We start from the raw sequence: 25,965 nt of genomic DNA on the forward strand, positions 1-25,965 counted from the left end.
TTTTAATCCATAATGCTATTGCACACTTAACAGACTACAGTTTGGTGTAAACGTAACTTTTATAGGCACCGGGAAACCAGAAAATTCCTGCCACCCGATTTGTTGCGGTGGTCAGAACTGAACCCGCCGTATCCCCGAGGTCTGCCTGCATTTCCTGTTGATAGGGGTCTCCCTGGTTTTTCTTTCCTGGACTGACTCATTCATCTGCTCATGCGTGAAGCACCAACTTGGCCCCAGCACTGCTCTGGGTGGAGGCGTGCCCTCTGGTCTGAGATCTGACCTTGGGGAGGGGAGAGGCTGTCAGGAGGCACCGAGGAGGGTCAGCATGGCCAGAGCTGGGGGCTCAAGGGACAGAGGGAAAGACGGCCTCCAGCCCCCTCCTGGGACAGCACCAGCCCTTCCCTACCCAAGTCCTCGGCCCCCAAGGCACCTTCACAGCAATAGTTGTATTAACTACAGCAGCAGCGGCACGGGGGCTGCTGTGTTTACCCCTCAGCAGGACCCAGTGAGGCAGACCCCTCGTCACCTGCACCCCCTTTCTCTACCAGTTGAACAGACTCCGTTCTTTTCATCCGCTTCTCATGTGACACACTTTTGCGTCCTCTCATCCCCTTACGCTCTTAACACCGCACTCCAGTCCGTCTCTCTATCTGCTCAGGTCACAGCACGAGGACCCCAGGTGTGCGCTGACCGCTCAGCCTGTCCCCTCCCTATCTGAGAGCACTAGGTCTGAGAATGCATATAAAACGCAGTGATGGGGCTTCCCTGGTGGCGCAGTGGTTGAGAGTCCGCCTGCCGATGCAGGGGACATGGGTTTGTGCCCCGGTCCGGGAGGATCCCACATGCCGCGGAGCGGCTGGGCCCCTGAGCCACGGCCGCTGAGCCTGCGCGTCTGGAGCCTGTGCTCCACAGCGGGAGAGGCCACAACAGTGAGAGGCCCGTGTGCCACCAAAAAAAAAAAAAAAAGACGCAGTGATAACGTTTCTGAGGAATCAGCTCACACCTTGGCTTCACACTGAGTTTAGTATTGATTAAACCCCCTAACTTTCCCTTCTCCTACGGGCTGATCCTTATGAAAATGTCTGCGTGAAAGCAGCCCCCACGGCTCTAGCTTCCGAAGGCCTTACCTCTCAGTCACACCAGGCAAGATGAAGAACATCCAGAAGTGAATCCCAAACACCAGGATGACCTGGAAGATGACCTTCCCCAGCACCGTCTTCCTGAGGTACAGTGCCCGGTCCACCACCATGGTGCCGAACTGAATGAGGACCATCACCAAGAAGGGCCCCGGGACCTGGTCCTCTGACAGCGAGGAGGTGATGTCGGCCGCGGCTGAATGTTTCTGGTGGGGGAGACCACAGGTTCAGGCCCGGTGGCACCCACAGGACAGCAGCGCTAGTCCCTGGTGTGCAGTGTCCTCGGTCCCCGACCTACCCCAAAGGCCCAGAAGCCGAAGACGATGATGACGAAGTCGACGGTGTCTGCCAGGAACATGAGCACGTACACGTCGGTCACGGCGCTGTAGTCGGGGTGGATGAGGTCGTAGAAGAACTGTCTGATGGGCACGTAGAGCTGCAGGGTCCTGCCAGACAGACACCCGGGGAGGGGGATGCAGGAGCCACTGGATACAGTGATCAGAGCATTCCATCCTCTGCTTCCCTCCTCCCACCAGCTCTCAGCCCCTGCCCCCGACCTCAGGACAGTCTGCTGGGGGAAGGGGGGCTCCTGCCCCAACAGAGGCTGTGCACTAGTTCATGGCCGACGGGACCACAGACCTCTTCTCTCCTTGAAGCATAATGGAGCAGTAGCCCCGGAAATGAGGGGCCGGTTTATCCCCTGATTCGATTACTCTCCACCTGTGAGGCCCTGATCCTGCTACCCAGCCCTCTGCGCTTCTATAAAAGGTGTGATAAGTAATGAGGCGGGAGGCCCGGGCTGCGGTGAAAGCAAACGGGGCCTGTGGTCCTACCTGAGACCCAGGAAACGCCACGCAGCCCCTGATCCTCCCATTTCCGACCCCGTGTGTCCCCCGGGTCCCGGGCAGCACCCTGGGCTTTGGAGCTCACCTCGCTCCATCCTTCATGACCCTGTGCCCTGGCCCTGACTTGTCTGCCCAGCCCCTGTCCCCCTATCTTCACTGTGCTCTGGGTTCCACCTTCAATTCAAGGCCACGTTCAGGTGAGCAGCGCCCTCGGTCTCAGAGCCCAGACTCAGGGCCAGCCCTGTTGCACCTCCCCCGTTTCCACTCCTGTCTCTGCATCCCTGTCACCTGGGGGAGGGGCCTGTGAACTCGGCTGGTGAACTTGGGCTGCGTGACAGACAAACCACTTCCCTCGTGCACCTCGGTTTCCCTCTGTGGGGTAAGTGTATCTCTAAGAACCTTCCAGCTTTGACTTCATTCCCTCTCTGTCTGGTTGGACTCTTTCATATGCCTGGAAATACACACGGTGAGCCCGTGTTCAAATAGAAAAAGTGCGTTTAGAAATGCAGTGGATGTATAAATAAATCATCCTTATTGGAAAGTGATTTTTAAAAGCAGTATCACGATGGGCTACTTCGTTCTGCCTGAAGCAGGTGATGTTTGTGGTGGGACAAGTCACTTCACTCGTCACCTCTGGCTGATATGGAGTAAGTGACACCAGCTCCCCAGCCCCAAGGCGTTCTCACGCACTCACTTCTTTACGGTAAACGCTTTTGCTTTGATTGCGTGTTCTCGAAGCTTCTCCACGTAGCGCTCCCGTCTGCTCTTCCGCTTGCCGCTCACAACACGGCTTCCCTTCTGGCTGCTGTTGCAGGTGCTCGCGCTGCCTGAAAGTGAAAAGAAACCGAGATGCACCGTGAGGTGCAGGATGGTCGACGTAAATATTGCAGAAGCCCCACCGCCCCCAGGACAGAGGATGGTTTGAAGCTGCTTAGAAGGTGAGACACACAGATGCCCGTAAGAACAGAGACGGGGAACTTGGAATCTGCAGCCTCAACTCTGCTTCCATAGCCAAAGGCATCCGTGGCTTTTCACACCCACTGCTGGCTCTTTCCTCGGCCGCTGTGGGACCTCTGTCCCAGGAGGAAGGAGACCGGAGAACAGTTTTTATCGTGCTCAGTGGGGTCCCAGGTTTTTGTTGCGGGTTTTCTAGATTGGGTCCAGGACCCATGCCTTTCTTCAGGTCCAAATTTCTCTAACTGCAAAACAAATATGAGATGACCTGCCAGTGCCTGCCTGAAAAATGTCTTCTGCTGATGAATACAGAGTGTCTGGAAGGCTTCAGACAGAAGCACTACCAACACAAAAGCCCACTTACCCCAAGAGGGGCAACTGGAACGCATATGTACTTTCCTATTACTGGCTGTTGGGTAAGAAATTAATAACTGGCTTAGGAAATAACTAAGGAGGTTTGGCTAAAAGTTCCCATTGAGTAAAATGTATTTTCAAAATAAATCGTGATTTATACTCGGCAGAATCTCTGGATATGATTTATAACTACCCTGTATCCAACACGCACTAGGTACGAGGCGGCGTGCTGGCCACTTTTCTCCACGACCTGAAATCCTCGTCCCGGGGACGACTCAGACAGACACCCTGGATAGTGATGTGATCGCCCCGGACCACACACACATCTCAGCCCGGACTCGGAACTCCGTCTGTCTGGTTGCAAAGTACATTCTTTTCACATCACAGTATCTGTCTCCTCGACAGCACCCAACAAACTCCCGTGCCCCGGACCCACTGGAACCAGGGAAATGGTTCAGCCTGGGGACACCGTGTGACAGATACCTCTCTTGGACCTATTGGAGGAAAAGCTGGAGCCCTGGGACATCTGCGAGCCGCTGCTGGAGCGCTTCCTCCTGATGGCGGCCGGCTGCTCGGGGAAGGTCACGTGCACCGACTCCACGGACGCGGCCAGGTTGATGGACTTCAGGGAGTCGGAGGAACCCCTCCTACCGTGGCCGAGGGACAGCGCGTCGTCCGAGCGCACCTCGTCAGAGCCACTGTCTGCGATGTCATCTTCGTCCCACAGGCCGTGGCACTGAGAAGGCAAGGAAGGGGCAGCTCAGCCCGCCGTTCCGGGGAGGGGGCTGGGATTCTGCCCTATGACATCCCAGCCACCAGAGCGTCCCTCAGGATAAACGTAAAACAGGGCGACTGTAGCTGACAACACTGTTGTACAGCGGAAACTGGCTACGAGAGTGCAACTTAAATGCTGTCACCAAACAAAGACAGAGAGGCAGGTGAGGAGGTGTTGGATGCACCAATTAACCAGAGGGAGAGAGCCTTTGCTCCATGTATACGTTTATCGAATCACTACATGTACGCCTTGAATACCTTACAATTTCATTTGTCAATTATACGTCAATAAAACTTTGTCAATTATACATCAATTATACGTCAATAAAACTGAAATTTAAAAAAAGATTAGAAACCCAAAGCAGTGTAAAGGATTCTAAGAAAGAGTATCATCTATACTTTTCCAACGGTCCCAGCAGAGTGGAGGCGGTGGGCATAGACCATAGCATTAGGCTCTTCAGTGGAGATGGAGACAGATGATGGGGTGGAAGTCAAACAGAATCAACGCAGCTGGTTCCCTGAGCGGAAGTGCTTTCCAGCACACATTGCTGTGCTGACAGCGTGCACCGGTAGTACGGAGCCGAAGTGACCATGGGTGAACTGGTCCCCGCCCCGTGCTCACCAGATACCTGTACTGGAGTTACGGTGCTGCTTCTCCCCCAGCCTGCACCACAAGACCTGAATCCTGGGATCACCTGGGATCACCACGGCTGACCCGGGAACAGACCTGCAAGTACTCTACTCCAACAATGCTGGCCCACGTGTGAGAGTCTGTGACGCATCCTGCAGAGCCTGGTTTTTGCTTCAAGGAAGTGGGATAAAGGGGGCCGGTAAGGACAGGAGGGAGGATTGCAGAAGAGAGGGCTGAGGAAGCAGGACTTTCCTGGAATGAGATGCTACGTGGACCACAAGTCGCCCTGGTGTTGACCTTGGACGAAGCTGCCCAGTGAGCTGTCCGCCCCCTGAGCGCCCTGGCTGCCAGGCTAGCATTTATCCCCAGGACCCCGTCCAGTCCTCCGTCTGACTCTGTAGAGAATAAGAGCTCCAGGCCCATTTGCCAAACCAAGTCGGAGAACGATCCATTCATCCAAAGACAGAGTCACCTAATTTACAGATTATTCTTAAATATTTATGTATAGATATATTATTTCTTAAGCAGGTTCAATGAATGTATTCTTATAACAGACATTTTAGGTGCTCATAATGGGATTTTTCAGCGTATACTGATTTCTTGCAAATCATTTTAGAAGTGGCTTTGTCTTTTGTTAACATTTTGTTAACATATTTGGATTCTTTCACTGCTTTCTTAGTAGCATATTTATTTAGGTTTGTTAATTCTTCCAATTATTTATAAAATTATAGTGATTCCTATAAATAGGATAATTTTGACCACTTTTGAAATTTGCACATAGTTTTTAATTGTTTGGATTTCAAAGCAGCATTGTCAAAAGGCTTATTTTTTCAAAAGCTGTAGGATAGTTTTGTCTTTTTATGAAAGGATTTATCATTACAAAAGCATTTTTCATACCATTAGCCAAAATTTCAGCATAACAGTACCTCAGATATATTCACTGTATATAAGACATTTCCAAAGAAGAAATCAGAGTAAGTGTACCAATATGAAACCCGAACATTTCATTTATCGTGTGCTTTAAATATAAAATCATAGCTGTTAAACCATTTGAATGGTGATGAAAAAGTAACAAAGATATCTAAAGTTTTATAATTTTCTTAAAATGACACGCAAGAAGATTCAGAATTTGCAAGAGAAATTGGAAGCGGCCAAAATTATACTAAATGCTGAAATTTAAAACTTTAATTTCTAGAACTAAAAAGATAAGGTTAAACATCTATTAATATGTTTGTCAAGAATTAGTCAATTGGCTACATTCAGGTAATTACCATATTCATCAGAAGAACTGGAAAAATTAAGCAAATTTTATTTTGGCTAATGGGTGCCTGTGGATAAATACCTTTGCAAACTCACCACACCCCAATGACTCAGGTAAGCCCCCCCCCCCCGCCCCCGCCAAGTGAAGGGTTAGGGACTTGCAGTTTGCAAGGTGACAAAAGGCGGAGTAAAGGTCTTGGTCATGGTACACCATGAAAGCCTGTTTGAAACAGCCCACTGAATAGGACAGAAGTTGAACATACTGTTACATGTATGTGTGCATGTATGTGTGTGTATGCATTAACTGAGGCCAAGCTTGTTCTCAAAAGGAACCAATAAAGATACTACTTGATAAAGTGAATTTAAAATACGTTATACGAGACAAGGTTAAAATAAGAGAAGGAAAGTAAGACTGTGACCATAGGCACATCAATATCTAAGTTTTAGAGCTGAGTGGCATATTACAAGTTTAGCTTATAATTCACAGTGTGTGAGAAGAAAAAGCCCCACGGATGCTCAGCGGGGTGACAGGAGTTACTGATCCCGAGAAGGTCACTCTGTAGACAGGTCTTCCCAGAGCAACGAGGGAATGGCTTTCTCAGGCTGTGCTCTCTGGGAGCACAGCCCTGGGCTTCCCGGGCCCATCACGTACACGGTCTCTCACTAAAGCCAGTGGTTTCACGACAAGAAACTACAACAAAAGCAATGCTACTAGAAGGGGGTGGGCCGAGGTCAGGATGGAGAGGAGACCCCAAACTGCAGCTCCCTGATGATCTGCCGTGGATCGGGAGGTAAGAACTGCTCACCGTTCGGGCGTTGGGTTAATTAGGCTGTATTCAACCCAGGGTAGAAACGGGAAAATTTCCCCTTGATTTATTACAAACTCCATTATTGAGCACACAGTGTTGGAGAAAATGAATGAAATGAACACAACTGTCTGTTAACAAGGAAAAAAAGAGCACACACACAGACCCCACCCCATGGACCCTCGGCCCCATGCGATCCCAATGCTCGGGTTCTCGGGAACCTTTCAGGGGCTGTGAACGGGCAGTACCTTCAGGATGGACCGGTGGAAGAAGAGGGCCAGCAGCTGGATGAGGTCGTAGAGAACGTAGCCCTCCTTCTTCTCCACCCCGATGATATTGGGTGGGTGGTAAGGCTTGTCTTTGTTCAATTCCACATTCTTGTTCCAGGGAAAGAACCCAAACTGGAAGAAATACTTGACCACAATTGCCACCTGCACACAGATGATAGAAATTTTTTAAAAAACGAGTCCTTTTAAGAATAGTTCTATAGGAGAAACAGTGATACAGATAATTAAGGGAAAAGAGTCTCAGTTTTGTTGCTGGGAATGCACACACCATGTGGAATAACAAATTCTCTGACTTTAGGACAAGCGCAGAATCTCACCTCCAGGGCCTTTTTTTTGGCGGTACGTGGGCCTCTCACTGCTGTGGCCTCTCCCATTGCGGAGCACAGGCTCAGCGGCCGTGGCTCATGGGCCCAGCCGCTCCGCGGTATGTGGGATCTTCCCGGACCGGGGCACGAACCCGTGTCCCCTGCATCGGCAGGCGGACTCTCAACCACTGCGCCACCAGGGAAGGGAAGCCCACCTCCACGGCCTTTGACTATGGATACATCAGGGCCATTTAGGTTACTTCTGACTCGGCTTAAATGACTTCTGCTACTGTTGAGGAATTGGCTACTTTCTGCTGATTCAATTAGATATTTACACAAGTATTCAGCTATTAACTATGGTAGTTAGAACCAACAAGACAGGAAGATCTTTATCTTATACTTCAGGGTATTGCTTTAATTTGTAATCTTTAGGAGCAAACCACACAGGCTCGCTGTACACGATATTACTTTATTCTCATCTCTCTCTTCTCACCATTTTATTGCTCATTGGAAGTGCTCAAGAAATAAAAGTGAATGAAACAAAATCTTGCCAATTGTGCTGGTAACTGGCTCACGGTGCAAACGTGGAGATGTTTGCAGAGATGGACACTGAAACATCGTCCAACATCTGCGTCATCAGGGGTTAATTCATTACACATAATCCATCAATAAAAATAGTTTTACAAGGCCTCCATTGACCTAGAGTCCCCCTTCAGCCCTCCTCCTCTCAGGCTTCTTCCCAAAGTCGAGCCTCTGTGAAGAGCAGCCCTGCGTCCCTTACACCCTGGTGCTTGCACCCAGCACGCTGGGTACCCACACAGAAGCCAGAGCCAAGACACACCCCCCTTGCACCCCACCCGGTGTCCCTTCCTGAACCTGCTCCTCTGCCCCCTCCTCTCAGCTCCCTGCGGTGACATCGGTCCGGACCGTGGTATTTCTCACCCCGGCTGTTTTCCAAGCCTCCACTTTATGAAAACTTGCTAAAACACACACTTGACGGAGTCGTGTCCCGTTCAACTCCTTCAATCCAAGGGGCCGAGTGCTGAGCGCACACCCCGTGGACAGGCATCCCTGGGCACCTCTGCTGCCCGCTCCTCCAGCCTCCTTGCAGCCCCATCATGGCCCGTCCATCCCGCGCTCGCCGGGCTGTCTTACACCTTCGTTTCTTCGCAAGGACTGGACTCACTTTGCTTTCGTCCTCGCCGAACTTCTCTCCTTCCCACGTACCCCCTTGTGCTGACGAGTCCCCCCACCCCGGCTACACGAGGCCACATACCCGCCGCGCTCTGCACCGGCGCCCACCCACGCGGCGTGGTTTTGAACTGTAGGCAATTCCCCGTTTACACTCATCAGTTTGCCACAGGAACCTGCGACCACTGAGAAACAGGAACGACCATTTTTTAAAACTTTCTGTTGTCTCCTCTTGCCCAGCATAGCCCCCGGCTGTGGCCCAAAGTCTGGGTTGTGGAGGGAATTAACGTCAACAACGCCTCAGTGTGACAGAGAAAATGGAGAGCCCCGCTTTGAATCGGGAAGATCTCATTTCTAGACGAAAGCTGTGCACCAGCGGCTCTTTCTCCCTTCTCCACATTCCTAGAACCTGACCTTACCTCAAGCCGGGGTAAGCTCCTCCCGCAGAGGCGCTGGGGAGAATCTCCAGGCCCCAAACAGGGAGTCGCTTATGCCCCGATCACCAAGTTACGCGATGGAAGTAATATTTAAGAGCCATTGTTTAGACAGACTAATGAAAGTCATGGGTATGTATTTGGCTTCACATTTTTTATTTTTATTATGGAAATAAGATGCATGATAGCAATACTTTAAAATGAATACTCTGGAGATGAGTTAATACATAACTTTGTTTTAATTTTGCTGTTGAATTACTTGTAAACCTATAAAATTTCTAGACTCTAACTCTACACCATGATGAGTACTATCCTTGAAGAAGCAATTACAGCTCCACTGTTAGTGAAAACTTTCCTTCTGAGCCAGGTAAGAAAATGAGGCTTCTTCACAAACCTAAGATGACAAAGAACTGTGATGGCCCAAGGAGCAAAGTCTGTGAGAGCCTCCATTTTACTCCCAGTTTTATGGGTGCCATGGGAATTTGTGAACTGCTACGTACACAACAGGGCAGGGCAGAAAAGCAGGTTCGTATATTTGGACCGAGCGTCTCTTGTCCCCTCACGGGTGATGAAAACGGGGTGGCAATTCTCCTTTTCTGTTATTCAGACTTTTAAGGGGGTGGGTATGTGACTGTGTGTTTTGACGTGTGGAAGTTGGCTTTAGGTTTAAAAATGGGAAAAACGCATGTTGCATCAAACTGTTCAAAGTGCTCACTGTACTGTCTGATCCAATGTCCACTCACTGACTTCGCACTGGCCCCCGGGCCGTGCTTGTGTCTGCCTTTCACTTACCGTCTTGGTGGCTGAAACCACAGGGCAGACACCAGACCTCAAAGGCCAACCCCGCCACTCGCTAGTTGGGTAACTTCGGGGCAATTATTTAATCTCACTGAGGCTATTTCCTTATCTGTTAGATGGAATGATATTAGCCCCTATGCGGTGTGAGGTGTGAAATGTGAAAAGATAAATATAATTACGGGCACCAGGTAACTGTTGGTTATAATCACGTGTCCACCTAAGAATATCCGTTTCACTGACTGTTTATGTGAAATTGTCTGGAGCCGGGCAGGCCCACCCAGAGTGATGCCCTGTGACGGGCAGGCCAGTTCCGCCCGAGGCCTACCTCTGTGTAGACGATGGCCATCATCCAGAAGCGTCTGCTGGGCCGTGGGACGGACAGCATGGCCCAGAGGAAGATCAGGATAGGCAGCACGAGTGTGATCATGGAGGCGGAGACCATGTGGTTGAGGATGATGACGAAGTAGCACACCATCTCCGAGCGGGCCACCAGGGTGTTGTACATGGCGTAGAACAGCAGCAGGAAGCGGGGCTGCCCAACATAGAACTTCTCCGACTCTTCCAGCTCATCGTCATGGAACATCCTGTTAGAATAAGCAGCGTGACACTACGTGGGTCTTAATTCCCCCAGATGACTGATTTCCTCTTGGTGTGACCCTGGTGTCCCTCCCTGTTTCCCGGGTCCCCAGGTGTCTTGTGGCGTCAACCTCATATTGTGCTACAGAAAGAGACATGAGGCGCTTCCCTGGTGGCGCAGTGATTAAGAATCTGCCTGCCGATGCAGGGGACACGGGTTCGAGCCCTGGTCCGGGAAGATCCCACATGCCGCGGAGCAACTAAGCTCGCGAGCCACAACTACTGAGCCTGCGCTCTAGAGCCCGTGAGCCACAACTACTGAAGCCCACACGCCTAGAGCCTGTGCTCTGCAACAAGAGAAGCCACCACAGTGAGAAGCCCGTGCACCGCCAAGAAGAGTGGCCCCCACTCGCGGCAGCTAGAGAAAGCCCACATGGAGCAACGAAGACCCAATGCAGCCAAAAATAAATAAATAAATAAATAAATAAATAAATAAATAAATAAATAAATAAAGAGACGTGAGCACTCATGTCTGTTACAGACACTTTGCTGGTTGCACAATTCAGTGGTAGAAGCACCAAGTTGGCTCCTACTTGCGGTGCAGGAAGTACTGAAAGCAGCACGTTGCCTCTAAACGTCCGAGTGGACGTTTTGCACGTGGGTCTCTGCGCCTGGCAGCCCAGCGGGCACTAAGGGATGCTCCCGGCTGTGGCCTTCGCTGTGGCCGAGGCTCTTACTTGTTCAGCAGTAGCTCGCTGGCCGTCAGCTCATGGGTCAGGGGTGGCAGGATGCTGGCCTCCAGGCGGTCTGAGCGGCTGTCGTCGGGGCTGACCGCCATGTGGGTCTGGCCCCCCGAGTCGTCCCGGGAGTCAAAAGACAGGCGCTCCAAGCTGACGGCCTTGCTGTAGGACGGCGGGGCCTCCACCTCGCCGTCCTGCGTGGGGTCCTGCGGGGACTGGGTGTCCTCAGGCACTTCCTCATCCTGCTCGGCCTCCACCTCCTCTATGGTCTCTGTGGTCCCCTGGCGCGAGTACAGCATCGTGCACTGCGTGGGCTCACTGTCGGGACACAGGGACAGGCACCACCTGGTCTCAGCATCCCACTCCCCGCCCTCCCGAGGGCACCCACAGCCACGCATCCAGGCACGTGGGGGGAAACGCCCCCTCGCTCCCTCGTGTGCCATCGGCTTTGCTCTGTCTGGATAATCTGTCTGGTCCGCAGAGACGGTGGGCTGGGCTGCAGCTCCCAGGGCGCTAAACCCTCCTGAGCAGAGGTTTTCAATCCCATCAAGCTTCCCAGCCACGGGGCCTGGCGTTTATTTCCAATCAAGACACAGTGAGCACAGCTCACCTCCCAGTGTATGGATTTTAAAGAAAGGTGCTCACGGAACCGAGAAGCCTCAGCTGGCTGGGTCCGCAGGTCTTAGCCAAGATACACTCTACTCTCAGTGGACCCCAGATCCGTAAGGGGAGGACAGGAATGATGGACCGTTGGCAAGACAATGGCATGCTTTATAACACACGGCGCACTTCCTGCATGCTTGCTTCTCCCTGCGTTTCCATCCTTTGCCTTTTCTCACTGGTGCCTCTTACATCTGACTGAGTGCTTACCACCTCCCCGTCCCTGGCTCCCCACCGCCTGGCATGTGGAAGCCCCGCCCACCACTGTCTGCCCTGAGGGTCTCTCCCCAGGGCTGAGTCTCCAGCTCGGGCTGCCCTCCTGCTCTCTCTCCTCCCAACAGCTTTCCGCTACCAGCTCCCCTTCCAGCTTCCTTTTTCATGAGCTCCTCTGCCATTATCTTCACTCTACTTTTGCTTCCTTCTCTTCTCTTTTGCATCCCTCCTGTCCTTCTAACTTTCCCTGCCAGGTCTGTGCAGGAAAAGCTGGAAACGAAATACAGCAGAGAGCCGTGAAATTCAAAGCGTGCTTTCTATACTGTCTACCTCGACACACCCAGCCCTGAAGGGGAGGGGGCAAAAGTCATCTAGAGATGCCGAGTCTGCTGGGTGTAGAGCGATAGTCTGTTAGACTCTGAGAAGGTGCTGCTATCTGAACGGCACGTGTGCGCTGCTGGGGACATAAACACTGAGATGCTCAAATGCGCAGACTGTACCCATTCTCTCGTCACGGACGCTGGAGCACACGTATGAACGAATGAATGCGTCTGGCTGAGCCTGAGACTGAAGAACCACATTTGTATGAGCTCTTGATCCTAACTCAGGGGTCTTCAGCGTCCCCAGGGCTTTGGTTCTAAGCGTGCACATCAGTTAGAAGGCTGTCGGAACACCAAGACAGCCAGCCTTTGGCTAAGACTTACCTTGATTAGACATGGCCGTGAAACTGACTGATCACCCCATTGAGTTTTCAGACCACTGGAGCCAGCCCCACACCAGGTCTAACTTCCAGTGGGACCGTAAACGACCACAGGCACGCTCTCTGTGGTTTTAAATGAGGTCTGGCCCCAAAGGGATTCAGCAAATCCTGGTACATTCAGGAATCAACAGAGTGGAATGGCATAGCATGTGCCAGCCAGAAGACATCTCAAATGGCCATGGCATTCCCAGAAACACCAGGCACCAGCCTCCTGCAGCTCTGAACTGAGATACATAGCTGCCGGCAACAAGGACTTAACACCCCCCTGATGTGCCAACGTTGGCATTAGTTTTGGATTGGGTTATCTGGGTAGGTTGTTTGGTGTCGGGATAAGCGCAATGCCACTCATGCTTCTGTGCTCCTGCTGACTTTTCAGAGGCAACTCAAAAAAGAGCTTGTGGCTTTTACGCGAGTAATTTCATTTCTCAATGATTATTGTTTTATCATAGGATTTAATGAGGAAACTTAAGCCCAAAGTAATCGTTTCCAAACCAAACAAGTTAAGGTCTACAAAGGTGATATGTTCTACTGCACAATAATATTCCTTTTAAAAAACCAGTGGTAAAATATATCCTGACTTTTATGTTAATTATGCGTATAAGACGTGGACGGATTCATTCTGTACCAACCAAATGTGACTACATATGGGGTTTGGGGATTTTTTTCCCCCTACTTCATGGATCTTTGGATGAAATCGTGAGAAAAAGTTTCCTGCCCTTCCTGACCCATTTCTCCCTGTGAGGACCACCTACCTGAGCCCTCAACCAAGGAGGAAACATGCTTGTTCCTTTGGAAATAAAAAGTGTGAAATACTTACAAAATGAAGGACAATGTTTATAGTAGGATTTTTAAGAAACTCCTAACAGACAAAAACCAAAGAGCAGTTAGTTTAATAGAATGCTGTCCTGGGAACGACCAGTTGTATCCCAGGAAGGGCAGTGGTTATGCTTTGGTTAGTCATGCACATTCTTAAAATAAAAATTAACAAAAACACACAGGTCACAAGAACTCATTTGTGCAATGACCCAGGGGGGAGGTGACACGGTGACGGACAACGCATGCACGTGTGAGCACCTGGAGGCTAAGCTGGCGCTCTCAGCTGACGAAGAGGACACATCCATGCTGAGCATTTTACGGAGCCCGGGCCGAGCGCGCTCACTTGTTTTAGGAACAGTTTCTGGTCCATCTAAATCATCAAGGGTGGACTGCCTTGAGAACAGCATGGTTGCTTCCGTGTAGCAGCTAGCAGCGCAAACAGTCACAGAGACACAGTGTTAAAACAGCACCGGAACATGAGTCACACACGGTCAGCGACCCAGACACCGCCATGCAGCAAACCACACGCCACTCCAGCACCACGGACAGCGACCATCGCAGCGGGGCCTCCAGGACAGAAAAGGGAAGATAAAACACAGCAGTACTGGGCTGAAAAGAATATAACAGCTGATAAATGAGGAAATGTCACTCTCTGGGTGGGACAGGGAACTAGAATAAAGACAAGTCCCGACCTTTCTCTCACAGAGCAGAATTCATAGTTTTACAACTGAGTTTTTTTTGATGAAAGGAAACATGTTTTATTCACAGCCCCCCACCCAATTCTGAGTTCACTGAGAGCATTTTGTAGCCGAACTGGTTACACAGAAATATCTGCTCATGTAAAGTTTATATAAAAATGTCATTTTTTTGTTTTAAACACAGTCTCCAAAGGGAAAGAGGGAAGCTCAGGACTGACCACAACAAACTGAATTTTCCATCCCATTTTCTGAGTGATATTCAGTTGAACCAAACTAGATGGCTTGGAGAAGAGATGCTGGTTTGATATGCAACCGGATATAAACCAACATCAAAAAAATGAAACAAAATGGTAAAAGGCAACAACAAAGGAAATCCAGCAGTGGCAGGGCCATTTTGTCTGTTAACTGTTCATTGAGCCTAATGAATGGTTTTCTTCAGATCACGTTTTAGGTGTTGGCGGATGTCATGAGGGCGAGAGCCCATCGGCTGAAATCCTCAGCTCCTGTCACCTGACAATCAGGGAGGAAGGGTGGCAGAGTTAGGGCTGAGCTGCTACTGGGTGATCACAGTACTGGAGATGTAGCCAACAGAGCTCAGACAGAGGTGTGACTGCAGTTCATATGCAGAGTTTAATCCCAGAGAGGGACACTCCCCCCAAAGTGCCTGACACAGAGGCTCCTGGGGCACTAATCTTCAGCTTGAGCATGAGTGACCCGGCTGACCCTTGTGATACTGGACGGCTGATTTCCTGAATAAACGTCACATGTGGCTGCACTAGGGGACCTGCTGTGTGTTGGCCGCACAGTCAGACGCCCACAGTCAGTGACCATGGGGCAGAAATGGAAACCATTCAGGACAATGGAGCTACCTCTGGGGTCCCCTGTGGGAGTAGGGAATTCGAGGTTCTCATGGAGCCATTAAAGGGTTTCAGGTTCCTGGAGTTATAGCTCCCCCACCAAGCCCCGAGTGCGCTGGAGGGGCCACCCTGACTGCACGTTACAGCCATATGGCCAACACGGGGGTCGGGCAATGAGAGGGGGGAACACGCAGGCAACCAAACAGTCTCTAATAAGGATTTTTAAAAAATGACATTGACTCCTTTAGATGTCAACCCGTCCTGGACAAAAAGAGGAGATGATGGGGAGATGAACTAGGAACGCAGTGGACGAGCACAGTGGGCCTGGGCCTGGGTCTCCACGCCGACCGACACTGGCTGCCTGCTGGGTTTTAGATAAAGCGCTTCCCCTCTTCGGGGTCGGTTTCATCATTTATGAGATGATGGAACTGGATCTGTGAGCTTCTGTGTCATTTCCTATTTTCAGAGGTGGATCCCATGACCTTTTGGGAGTCGGCAGCAGAAAGTTGCTGTGCGCCCTCACCTGCTCGATTTTCTGCACGGGTATCATGGCTCTGACCCCAAAGTCCTGTTAACCTTGTTAATTCTTAGGTGAGTTGTACTGTCACATCAGCCCACTTTCGGACCCCACACAACCCCAGACTATTGGGTTATTTGCAGTGGACCAATTTGTCATCCAAGCCAGGGCAGTTTTAAAAGTGAAAGGGAAGAGGAGAAGCTTCACACTAACAGATGACAAATCTAATCAGACGATGTCTTCATCGAGATACCCCAGGGGCACACAGCACACATTTCAAATGATAACCACTCTGGTCATATCTAGGAATGTTCCTTAGAATGTCACCGTTTCCTGACGGAACTTAAACTAATTCATTTTCTGGGAAGGTAGAGGATATCCGATTTCATAAAACAACCATTTTTTTAAAAATCGCTATTTTACAACTGGATTTGAAGGAAATCGGGACGATTCCAGTAAGTCAAAGGGAATACAAACTCCTTTGTTAGGTTCCCACCCTGACCCCCTCTACTGTCTGCCAGAGGGAAAAGCGGGTGAGATGGGGTGAGTAGGAAGGCTCCACGCAGGCTGGGTCCTCGGAAAGGGGCCGGGCCCCATGGAGCGTGTGTGTCCCCATGTCCCCGCCGGGGTTGACACTACCCTGCCGCAGGGCACAGGTGTCGGAGAGCAAGCTTCCATGCTGGGGGAGTCCCTCCCAGAGAAGGTCACTGCCTCCCCAGCAATCGGCAAGGCTTCCTGTGGACTCTAATGCAGACACATGATTTGAAAGTTTCCTAAACAAAGAAACTGGAAGCTCTGCTCAGCCTTTAAGGCAAGGGCAAATATGTTCACTCAGTTACTAATGACATAATGAACCTGTTGTGTCTCCCTTTTCTTTAGGTTACAAATAAAGAGTAAAAGAACATTAAAAAGTAATTTTAAAGGTATTGGCTTTCTACTAGTAAATGTATTGACGGATTGACCATTTAAAAATGTTTGGAATACTTTGACAGTCTTTGTTAAAAAGCAATCGATGGATTTAAAACTCTCCTGCCTCACAGTTTTTGACTATGGGTGCAGCTTTATGTTTGTCATCTTGGGTCAGATTTAAAGGCGGTTACTTGATTTTATTTTGGCCAGTCTTTATTTCCTTTTTCTTCTTCAACCTCCTAAAGCTGTGATTTACAGTCCTTAGTTACTTTCTTAATTGACCACATTCTCAGTGGTTACACGCTGAAAGTGGCTAATAAGTAACTTTCAGGAATAACGAATCATGTATGTTTATTTTATGAACAACTGATTTTCAGTTTACTTTCTAATTTTCTCTTTGATTCATTCGGTTCAGAGTTTGGTTCTGGAACCGCTATTCTTAAGCCAGGCTCACATATAATATTCTGGAGGCCCGTGAAACCCCTGAAGTTCTACATAAAAAAATGTGTAATTATGTGTGGTTTCCCCCTTTGGGAAATCGTCTATAGCCTCATGAAATTTCAGAAGAGGCTCATGTCTCTGTCAAATGGGGATGATAACAGTACATCTCGAAGGGTCTTTTAAGGATAAAGTGAAGAAACCCATGCACAGTGTTTAGTGCAGCCCCAGGTGAAGGGTCAGCGCAGGTGCCTGTGTGAAGTAAGCCTGTGACCACACAATGCGGAAGATGGGGGCAGACAGAACCACTTCTCAAGTTTCTAAAATTACGAACCATAAAGTAACGTTTCCGAAAGGAAAAGGATCAAGGATGGCAATAGATCGTAGAAGATTCTAGAACGGAAGATTCTTTCTGGAGCAGCATTTTAAAGGCGTTAAAGAGGCAGCTCTCGATACAATTTGTCATTTTGTGATGTGGAAGGCTCGTCCATCTGACTTGACTCCAGCTTGGAAATCCCAGTCCTGTGGCTGTGACTCATACAGCTCCTGCTAATAATTATTACTGATTCCTGCTTCTATCTGCCCGGTCCAGGGACAGGCAATGTTCTGCTTGGCTGTGGCCACAGAGACAGCCCGGAATGGCTGGGCACCCCGCATGGTTCTGATCAATCTGCACCTCACCCATCATTTCTCACCTCTGTTACCTTGTCAAAAGCAACACCATCGTGGAGCACGTGACGTACCTGGAGATGCTGTCGTGGGAATCTAAGCTGTCCATCCTATGGGCTGTCTGTATACCTGCGGTGGCGCCAGGACGGTCATCAATGGTGTCCAGTCCCGACTCTCTGGAAAGGTTCATGATGTGGTTCTGATAGTACATGTGGATGCTCTCCCGGGTCGGGACGTTGCCCTGCAGAGAAGGAGACATTGTCACGGTCCTCACGAAGCACTAGGCCTGTGCAGCTGCCTGGCACTGCTCAATACGGACAACCCTCCACCATCATGCACACCTTGAATAGGATGAAAAGCCAGGCTAGTCAAGCTGGGGATCGACATTAACTCATTGAATTAATGGTGCCCGATGTGACTGGGTCATGCTGAACAGAAACCCGTTCTCATTTATGGGTGAAGATGGTCAAATGTACAAACTTTCTGTTATAAAATAAATAAATCCTGGGGATGCAATGGACAGCATGGGGACTATAGTTAACAGTACTGTATTGCATATTGGAAAGTTACTAAGAGAATAGATCTTCAAAGTCCTCATCACAAGAAAAAAAATTTATAACAAGGTGTGGTGATGGAGGCTAACTAGACTTTCTGTGGTGATCATTTCACAATATATACAAATACTAAATTATTATGTTGTAAACCTGAAATTAATATGTTATATGTCACTTACATCTCCAAAACTAAAATTAAAATATTGAAAAAGAAAGCCTTTCTTATATGTAGATAATTTTGCTAAGTCAGAGTAACTTTTCCAGCAATGAACGATTGTTTTCAAATGTAATCTGTAAACCATCTATGGCTGTATTTTGTGGCTCTGCATATATCCTAATTTTCCCTATGAGAAGTTTCACATCAAACTTGCCAGACTATACAACATGCCCCTTTATGAGACACGACGGAGCCCGCGCAGCTGCAAACGGTGGTGATGGGAGGGGACAGAAAGGACCCACTGGCCGAGATCCCGGGACTGTGTGAGCGTGTGTGTGGCGTCTGATTATTTTCATTCTGAGCATGGAACGGACTTAAATATACAAAAAAGCAAAGGGGTTATGTAAAGACTGTCTAGAGAGAACGGATTTTGTCTGAGCCTACTTGGGGCTCTGTGTACTGACTTTCAGAATCATGCCAGTAGTGCTACCTTTTTAATCTCTCTGGTCAGCATGCACCTCTCGATCCTCAGGACGGTGGAGATGTCGATGTGCTCCCTGGAGATGGAGTTCAGCCACGTTGTGAAACTGTCCACGGTCGCCAGAAACAGGACCCAGGTGAACTTCAGAATATTAAATATCCTCTTGATGATATTATCTAGGAGGAAGAAGAGAACACGATTTCAAGGGACGTCGTGCCCTCAGCCGCGGTGCTGTGTGTGGTATTTTACCAAAGGCAGCCCTGGTTTTGCCCTCGTCCCCAACATGGAGTGACAGGGGCGTCGTGGGGACCGCAGGCTAGGAAGCCGTGGGCGGACCTTTCCACACCTGCTGCGGAAGCACCAAAACCAAACGCGGATAGAGTTTTTTTTAAATAAATTCCAGGGACTTAATGTTTTGGTTTTTTTTTTGAAGATGTTGGGGGTAGCAGTTTATTAATTAATTTATTTATTTTTGCTGTGTTGGGTCTTCATTTCTGTGTGAGGGCTTTCTCTAGTTGTGGCAAACGGGGGCCACTCTTCATCGTGGTGCGTGGGCCTTATCACTATCGCGGCTTCTCGTTGCAGAGCACAGGCTCCAGACGTGCAGGGTCAGTAGTTGTGGCTCACGGGCCTAGTTGCTCCGCGGCATGTGGGATCCTCCCAGACCTGGGCTTGAACCCGTGTCCCCTGCATTAGCAGGCAGATTCTCAACCACCGCACCACCAGGGAAGCCCGCGGATAGAGTTTTTAACCTTGGGTCAAAGCATCAGTCAGAATAGGTCTGTATGCAGTTAACAGGTTTGATTAGAAGTAGAGATTGTGCTCAAAGATATTTGTTACTGACGCAGGGACAGAAACAGTCTGTATCTATCCAGGTAACTGGGTCCTTTAACACTTTTCCTGTATGTTTCTTCTTTTCTTAAGTAACAATTGTCGTGGGAAACAATTCTGTTGGTTCAGAAGACTCTGATGCTTCTCACTGCAGCTGGATTGCAGTTAAACCACCTCAAAGGTATTTTGTAGGGAATTCAGTCCACACACTAAGAGTCTATCTAAACCACTGACTTATCTTGTCCATATGTATTTAATGACATCAAGCTGTGCTAACTACAAAATTTTCCCCGGGGGTTGTGGGTGGGGGTCAGTCCTCTCCTAAATACAGGAGCCCCGAGATTCCCGATGACCCTGGGCTGCCTTTCTCATCTCAGCTGTGACTGGGGACCCACCTGGGAGGCCGCGTGTGACAAGCTCCACTCGGGGTCCCACCGTGTCCCTGATGTCGTGCCTCTCCGGCACCCCCGGAATTCAATGTGAACTCTGGGTCACGGCTGTGACATAACTTATTTTAGGTCAGAATCAAAATAAAAGAGGGAAGATCCCATATTAACTGTCTGTCTTACTCATTGCTTCCCGTAAATCAGTGCTTCTTCAACTGGTATACAAGGAACGCTTCAAGACACATCACCAAATCACCATCCATGTGTACATTTTTGTACTTTGGCTTTTTAAAAAATTAGTTTTATTAGCTATTTCAAACACTGACTGCAATAAAGGGAATACTTAGTGAACAGGACAATGAATTAAGAATTGCCTTATTGTTTAAAAAAAAAAATCAAAGCACCACCACCAAGACCCTCAATAAGAAAAACAACCTGTATCCTTCACTCTTCCTCTCACCAGAAAAAGGAAATCAGATTCAAGTGTCATAGTAAGATCGTAATGAATTTATGATTAATGATGATAGTTTGGAATGGTTGTAGTTTAAGGTCACTAATACAGCAGGTAGAAAAAGACAAAATTCTCTGACATAAGCTTTTCTGTGCGGGGGGCGGGGGTCATTTTCTGGATGGGGCCGTACAGTACACATTTCCAGCTTTGCAGCCTTGCTGTCTCTGGTCATCTCGGCTGTGCTGGTGTGAAAGCAGCTGTAGACAGTGGGTGGATCGTTGATCAATGGGCAAGCCTGGGTTACCAAACTTTAATGACGGACACTGACCCTTGAATCCCATAGATTTCATATGTCATTAAATACTCTTCTTCTTTTGATTTTTTTCCAGCCATGAAACATGGTAAAAGTCATTCTTAGCTAACAAGCCACAGAAGAACAGGTGGCAGGTGGGATTTAGCCCAGAAGTGGTAGAGTCTTGCAACCTCTAGCCCAGGTGTAGGGCCCACCCCTGGTCACTGTCCTCTCTCTACTTTAGAGACTGAAACATGAACCAGAGTTTGACTTTGTCATGGAAAAAAATTATTTGTGCATTTGGGTGGCCTAGGAGAAAGGCAGAACTTCTCTCAGGTGAAATTTTGCTCTTTTCAAAGGAAATCCATCCAAGGGAAGCTTAGCTAGAGTGTGGGCTCCGCACATGGTCCAGGTGGGTCAGGGAGACACAAGGAAGCGGTAGACGGTGCTACCTGCTGAGGTCACAGGAACCTTGGAGCTGCTAGCTGGGACTCTGGAAAAGGAGCTGGGGGAACCATGTAGTGAGAAGGGGCCTTGAGCCTCCGGGTCAAGCAGGCCCAGAGAAACCAGCCAAGAGAGCCCCACCTGGCAGCTACTGACTGCCCACAGCCTCTTCGTGTAGACATCAAAGGCAAGTTCGACCCCTGGAGGCTGAAGGACTAAACTTGATGAACTTTAGCAGCATCTTAATATTTTTGACGACCTATTTTTTTTCATATATTCACAATTATTTTGTTAGAAGCTGTGAAGATAAGCCTAATTATTTTGCGGTTTTGCTTATGGTGTTACTATGTTGGAGCCCTGTGTAACGTAACGTGCACTTTACCCACTGGGGTGATCATAGACTCACATGGGAAATTAGGATCCTTATTCTTGTTTATTTTTTAACCATAGAGGCCGGAGGGCATAGTTGTTAAGAGCACAGACTCTGGATTCTGAGTCCTTGGATCCAAATCCCAACTCTACCCAAGTGGTTGTGTAGATTTGGAGAAGTGGGCCAATTTTTCTCTGCCTCAGTTTCTTCTTGGTTAAATGGGGAAGAGGGTTTTGAGGGGGTTGAACAAGTCGATGCGTGTAAAGCTCATGGAAAAGTGCCTGGCAAAGGAGCTGTGCCGTGCAAAGCGTGATAAAGCTTTGCAGCAATAAAGGGGTATGTGGTCCCACAGACACGTGAGCCGGTTACCTGGACGTGGAGGCCAGGTTCAAGGATTGTGCCTCCGAGGGCTTGGAGAGCATTCAGGAAGCCTCATTTCGTGTCAGCAGATGGCATCCTTGGATGTATCTGTGTCCAGAGCGAAAGAGCCTGAAAACCTTGCCTGCTGCTAAGTGATGCTTACAGGAATGCCAGCCCCATGAGAGACGAAGCAGCGTCTGTGCAGCCAAGAGGCATCTGGGTTCACTGCATTTGGAGGCTTTTGTTTCTCCTCTTTTTTTTCCTGATGGAGAAATCTTCCTCCCAATCGTGGACTCCGTGAAGCCCAAACGGCACCGTGACCGGGCTAGGAGTTAGAAGACACCGGTTCTGTCCCCCACTGTGTGGAGTCCTGAGGAAACGCAGTGGGGTTTGGTTTTCTTCCCTAAGACGAGGAGGTTGGCCCAAGCCTGGAGGCCCGCTCAGTTCCGCAGTTACTTACTTCTCACTTCACTCCTTTTCCTTGTACTTTAAATTAATTGTCAATATTTTTTGTGCCTCTACTCTGATGGCTTCCCTGGGACATTTACAAGTTGCTCTCCAAACTCCCTTTCATAGGTACTTGGATAAAGGAATTTACAAGCCGACTCTAATCCAACATTTCATCCCACGGTGCAAAGGTCAGGTCTACTTTTTGGAGTCCCTTTGCAATTTCACTAGAGATGAGATTTCAAGGGACACTGATGATTAAGTCACAGTCCAGCAAAAGGATTTAATTCATTGTTTTCAGGCAGCCTTCCATTACGTACTATCTGGGCAAGAAACAAATTCCAATCTCGCCCCCCGCCGACGGGAGCCTTTATTTTGTTACCTGGTCCATCAGACTTCTTCTTGATCGGTTCATCCTCCCGGTCTTCCCACTCCACAGGACCTGCCAAGATTGTTCGAGAAACACGGGTTACGTCCTTTTAGGGTAAATTAATGCCAACACTACTCTTCTGGATTCAGAGGAATTTTATAATGAAATCTAGGACATTCTGCCGATTTGAAGAGCTCCTGGGGAAAAGTCATAAGAATTCTGAGCTTTCAGATTCTCTTCACTCCACTCCAGAATGAGAATCATGGAACTGGGGGTGGGTAAACTACAGTCCTCTGGCCAAATCTTTCCTGCTTCCTGTTGTTAAATGGCCTGTGAGTTCAACTATTTTTAATAGTTGAAAAAAGTCTGAAGAACAGTAATATTTTGTGCATACGAAAATTACATGAAATTCAAATTTTACTGGAACACAGCTACACCCATTTGTGGACATACCGTCCAAGGCTGCTCTCATCCCAAGATGGCAGGGTTGAGCTGCAGCAGGAGTTTACAGCCTGCAAAACTTACAATATTTACCATCCGGCCCTTTACAGAAAAAGTGTGCTGACTCCTGTTACACACTGTGAAGTTGTAATTTTGAACACCTTGGGGTAATGTTATAAATTTTAGTGGGTCACCCTTAAAATGAGATCACAGAGTTTCATTTTATTTCTTAGCCTCTTCTTTTAAGGCTGAGGTTGTCAGATATAGCAAATGAGAATATAGGACACCCGGTTAAATTTAAATTTAAGATAAATAACACTTTTTTTTTTGTTTTGTTTTGTTTTGTTTTTTTGCGGTACGCGGGCCTCTTGCTGTTGTGGCCTCTCCCGTTGTGGAGCACAGGCTCCGGACGCGCAGGCTCAGCAGCCATGGCTCACGGGCCCAGCCGCTCCGCGGCATGTGGGATCCCCCCGGACCGGGGCACGAACCCGCGTCCCCTACATCGGCAGGCGGACTCTCAACCACTGCGCCACCAGGGAAGCCCCCACACATCATTTTTTAGTGTAAGTAAATGCCATGCAATATGTCCAAATTATACTGAAGCTTAAAGATTATTTGTTGTTTTTCTAAAAAATTCAACTAGAACCGGGGTTCATGTATTTTATCTGGTAACTCTATGAAAGACGATTCACAACCTGAGTCCAGTTAATCTTCCCAAACTTATTTTCTACTGTGCTCTTTTCTGCTGCTCTGTTTCACATCCCGTCTTCACTAGCTAAGCTGACCTGCTCTTTAGTTTTCATACATGAACTTGCTTTCTTCTGCCAGGCTCTGCTCAAAGACTATCTTTTGCACGAAGTACTGTATTCCTTTGCACTCTGGGTCACAAGTCACCTTTTGTCCCCTGGTCCCACGCTATTCTATGTATGCTTATTTTTTAAATGAAACCTTGCAGTTTCTATGTCAACAGGGATTTTTTTCCCCTATATTTGTGTTCCCTACTGGTTAAGGTGGAGGGGTCTGGAGCCAGGACACCTGCTATGAATTCCAGACCCACCACTCACTGGCTGGCTGTAACCAGGGCAGGTTCCTTCACTCTTTGGGACCTCACATCCCCAAGTGTAGGGCAGGGAGTGAGGGGAGAGTGAGTTATTGCACAGAAAGCACAAAGGCAGCTGGCACTCTGGAAGGACAGATGCTGCTTGTTTCATCTGCCGACAAAGAAGGGATGATCCCTTGTATCAAGAAGGTGCTGAATAAATACTTATTAAAGAAATAAACATTGATTTCTGTCCCTATATCTTTGAATTATTGCTGTCCTAGATTTGTAGGTAAACGATGGTGCATATACACATGAAATAATCTTCATGATACAGACTAATGAGATATTAGCAAGGTGACTAAAGATTTTTTAGAATTGGCCCAATAATTTTGGAAGAACAAATGTCTGAGAATAGCAAATACAATTTTGAAAAAAGGAGCATAGTGAGGGAAGTTTGCAGCACTAAATATTAAAACTAACTCTAGCTACTGGACTCAAAAATATAAGACAGTGGCCCACATCTAGACAGTAGGATAGTGGATCAGAATACAGAGTCCAGAAACATACCTAAGAGCCATACCACAAATGGGAGCTTAATATTGAGAAAAGGAGCATTTAACTTCGATAGAAAAAGGAAGACATTACCGAACAGGTTTAGCATAATAGAGCTCTACTTCACAGAATAATAAAAAATTCAAAAGGTGAGTAAAATTAAGAGGAAATATAAGAAAACATTTGCATAAAATTGGAGGGGAAGACTTCCTTAAACAAGATGAAAACATAGAAACTGCAAAAAGAAATTCGGACCTATTTGACATCACAAAAAATTAAACATTGCTTAGAAAATATATACCATAAACTAAATCAAAAGATGAGCACTGGATTGGAAAAAAGATACTTGTAACACATAAAAAAGGATAATATCCCTAACATATAAATATTTCCTAAATTAATAAAGACAAACAACCCAATAGAATGATAGCATGGAACATGATAAACATTTTAAATCTCAGATTTGAAAGTAAAAAATACCAAGAAAATATGAAATAAAAAATGCTCAATCTCATTAGTTAGGAAAATTCAAATGAAAATAAAAGCCGTTTGTCATCCTTGAGAAAGACACACAATAAAAAGAGTAATAATAGCCTATGGGATGAGGCTACAGGGCAATAGACACTCCTGCACCTTATACATAGGAGTGTAAATTTCTAAAACCTCTTGGGAAAATATTTATTAAATAAAAAAGCACCCGCTTTAACCCAGAAATCCCACTTTTGATCATCTATTTTGTGGAAAGTGTGTGTTCTTCCTGACTTTTTGCCATGCATTTAAATACACACACACACGACTATATGTGAACTTCTGTGCAAGGACATCTATGACAGCATTCTTAATTGTGGCAAGATCTGGAAGCAAACCTTACGTCCATTAGTGATGGAAGAGTTGGATAATTATGCATATCCATATTATAGAACATTTTGCAGCTGTTAAAAAAGGATGATATAGTTTTATAAATGCTTAATTGGAGACGTGTTCATGATACATTGCTGATGAACGCACAGGAGAATTTGGACGGCATGGACTCATTTTTGAAACAAAGGAAACACTGCCTGCACATCACAGGAAAGGGGCGGAAGAGAGCACAACCAATGCAAGGATTTGGTGCCTTAGGGTAGCTTTCAAGGCCAGACTGTGCATCCACTTCTTTATT

The 25,965-nt window shown here is 47.9% G+C and overlaps 1 protein-coding gene across 2 annotated transcripts in view; it reads right to left on the reverse strand.

Annotated features, from left to right (window-relative positions):
* Positions 1-25,965, reverse strand: part of PIEZO2 (piezo type mechanosensitive ion channel component 2) — a 326,164-nt gene that overhangs the window by 18,139 nt on the left and 282,060 nt on the right. The window contains exons 38-48 of one of the 2 annotated variants that reach the window (XM_032602872.1): positions 22,784-22,843; positions 18,830-18,996; positions 17,703-17,869; positions 13,799-13,966; positions 11,089-11,409; positions 10,101-10,359; positions 7,009-7,191; positions 3,773-4,025; positions 2,676-2,808; positions 1,435-1,582; positions 1,128-1,342 (exon numbers count right to left, since the gene is read on the reverse strand). In XM_032602872.1, the coding sequence (XP_032458763.1) occupies positions 1,128-1,342; positions 1,435-1,582; positions 2,676-2,808; positions 3,773-4,025; positions 7,009-7,191; positions 10,101-10,359; positions 11,089-11,409; positions 13,799-13,966; positions 17,703-17,869; positions 18,830-18,996; positions 22,784-22,843 (2,074 nt within the window). The remainder of the gene's footprint in view (positions 1-1,127; positions 1,343-1,434; positions 1,583-2,675; positions 2,809-3,772; positions 4,026-7,008; positions 7,192-10,100; positions 10,360-11,088; positions 11,410-13,798; positions 13,967-17,702; positions 17,870-18,829; positions 18,997-22,783; positions 22,844-25,965) is intronic. The other variant, XM_032602873.1, reaches the window with a different exon arrangement.

The sequence above is a fragment of the Phocoena sinus genome, chromosome 14 (assembly GCF_008692025.1).
Source record: "Phocoena sinus isolate mPhoSin1 chromosome 14, mPhoSin1.pri, whole genome shotgun sequence".
NCBI classification, from domain to species: Eukaryota; Metazoa; Chordata; class Mammalia; order Artiodactyla; family Phocoenidae; genus Phocoena; species Phocoena sinus.